At 43.7% G+C, this 2,024-nt stretch overlaps 1 protein-coding gene across 1 annotated transcript; it reads right to left on the minus strand.

Annotated features, from left to right (window-relative positions):
- Positions 1-836: 836 nt before the first annotated feature.
- PPTG_14933 (hypothetical protein) lies at positions 837-1,485 on the minus strand (the record flags this gene model as incomplete). The annotated part of the gene is made up of 3 exons (XM_008912278.1): positions 837-1,015; positions 1,091-1,338; positions 1,412-1,485. The coding sequence occupies 3 exons, from the start codon at positions 1,483-1,485 to the stop codon at positions 837-839; spliced, it is 501 nt and encodes a 166-aa protein (XP_008910526.1).
- Positions 1,486-2,024: the final 539 nt, after the last annotated feature.

The raw sequence follows: 2,024 nt of genomic DNA on the forward strand, positions 1-2,024 counted from the left end.
TGAATTTATCTCGAAATTAAACTTGCCGGGAGTTTGAACGATCAATTTGTCAGAAAGACGGTCAACTGTAAAAGGACAATCAGGATCAACAATTTGAACATTCAGTTTTTCAGTCGACTCTATCGACTCTGCCACGAACTTGCCAATTACGGAGCCTTTACCAGAATGTTCAGTCAGTACATAAGATGTCGACGCATATGAAGGAGCGTCGTTTGCATCGATGACCTCAGTTTTGCTAGTGACCCTGTCACTAAGTCCAGAATCGTCATAAACCTCTGCCGTAAATCGAAACGACTGCTGCATTTCAAAGTCAATCCAACGTCGACGAACCGTGAGAAATCCTAATTTCAGGATCAATTTGAACACCTGATGGTCGATCTACGTCGCGCAGATGGTATCGTAGGCTTTGACCAATATCCTCATCAGTTGCTGTAAGTGGGCCTGGCACTTGAAAATCTGTCAAATAGGTTTATTCAATAACTCGTTAGATATCATCAACAATCACAAAAAATGGCATACCTGAATCCGGTCCATTCAGCTGAAGACGAAGACATGGACTACCACGCCAACTTCTAGGAATGATTCGAATGTCCTTAGCATTCACATTAGGGAGAAAGACATTAGCCGACACCCCGTTGCTTGCACTACCGTCTAAAGCCGCAAAATTGATCTCTGTGTTTGAGCTATCCGTAAGAGCCGAGAATTCTTCAGTGCTTGAGCGCCGCCATACTACCTGAAACGCTTTCAAGTACCCAATGTTGCCATTGTAATCGATTCCTGGATACACTTCAATTCGAGAAACAATCGTCGCCTTTGGAAAGCTGATTTGAACCCATTCAAAAAGACGAGTTGGAACGAGGACACCACGATCCATCCACGTTGTCACTACGGAGGACACCAAGTCCATCGTATCCGTAACCGTGACTTTTTCTGTTATCAAGAAAGCTACTTGCTGTCAGAGCATCTGTCCTGAGCATTGGACGCGATGAATTACCGATAAGTTTGCTGTCAGAATCTAAAAAAAAAAAAAAAATCAGAAGCATCAGAAAAATAGTGAAGCACACAAGTCTCACGGAGAATAGCAACTTACATTGTGTACAACACGCGAGTTGGGCGTTGCCTGCGTTCAGTTCTGCTTTCACAGCACTATTCGAACACGGTGATACCTTTATCGAACCTTGGCTGGCTGTCGGGAACGTTGCAGGACTGTAGTGCGGATCAATACAAAGTGTCTCCAAATCCATCAAGTCGCACAGACGTAACCCTTGACCAGCGCCGTATTCATTTCCTTTGGCATGATCCACACCGCTAACACCCGTATCTGCTACGACATTGAAACTAGGAACTTCATTCAACAACAAAATATTAGTCGAAAGATCATGCAACGCAATTCAAATAAAGGCATTCGTACCTGAATATAACGCTTGTTCTTGCACTTGAGCCAGAGCTATCGCACCAGAAAAAATGTGAAACCGCGTGATCCATCCTGTAAACAGTGCTAGCTGCGATGAAAGGACTGCTTGCTGTGCGATAACTGGTGATCCCCAGAATATCAAAGCGGTAGCGTCGAGACGGTCATCGATATATACTCTAAGGGTTTAGTCACTTATCGCAGAAATAATTGCAATATAATGCTAATCGCCGTCGGACAGGACTTGATGTCCTTGGATGAGAAAAGAGCTGGAAGTAACGTTTAGTTTTCCGCCGCATCCTATAGATACATCAAAGTAATCACTTTCCTATAGATACATCAAAGTAATCACTTTCCATAGATCCAACTAGACGCAATTTGTTCCCTCCGTTTGTCTTGGTGCGCACACTCATAGAGACACTAAAGTCTAAGTCACCGAAAACAAAGTCATACGTCCCATCGAGAAGGAGGTCATGGGAATTATTGCCAAAAAATTTGCCGCCAGGAGTCATATAGTGTAGAACTCCACCAATACCGTCGTCCAGTTGAGCAATCTCTGTAATTGTCAGCGCATTCTGAGCAAAAGCATCAAATTTTGGGGCTTCGTTGACAT

Source organism: Phytophthora parasitica, assembly GCF_000247585.1.
Source record: "Phytophthora parasitica INRA-310 unplaced genomic scaffold supercont2.45, whole genome shotgun sequence".
Classification (NCBI taxonomy): Eukaryota; Oomycota; class Peronosporomycetes; order Peronosporales; family Peronosporaceae; genus Phytophthora; species Phytophthora nicotianae.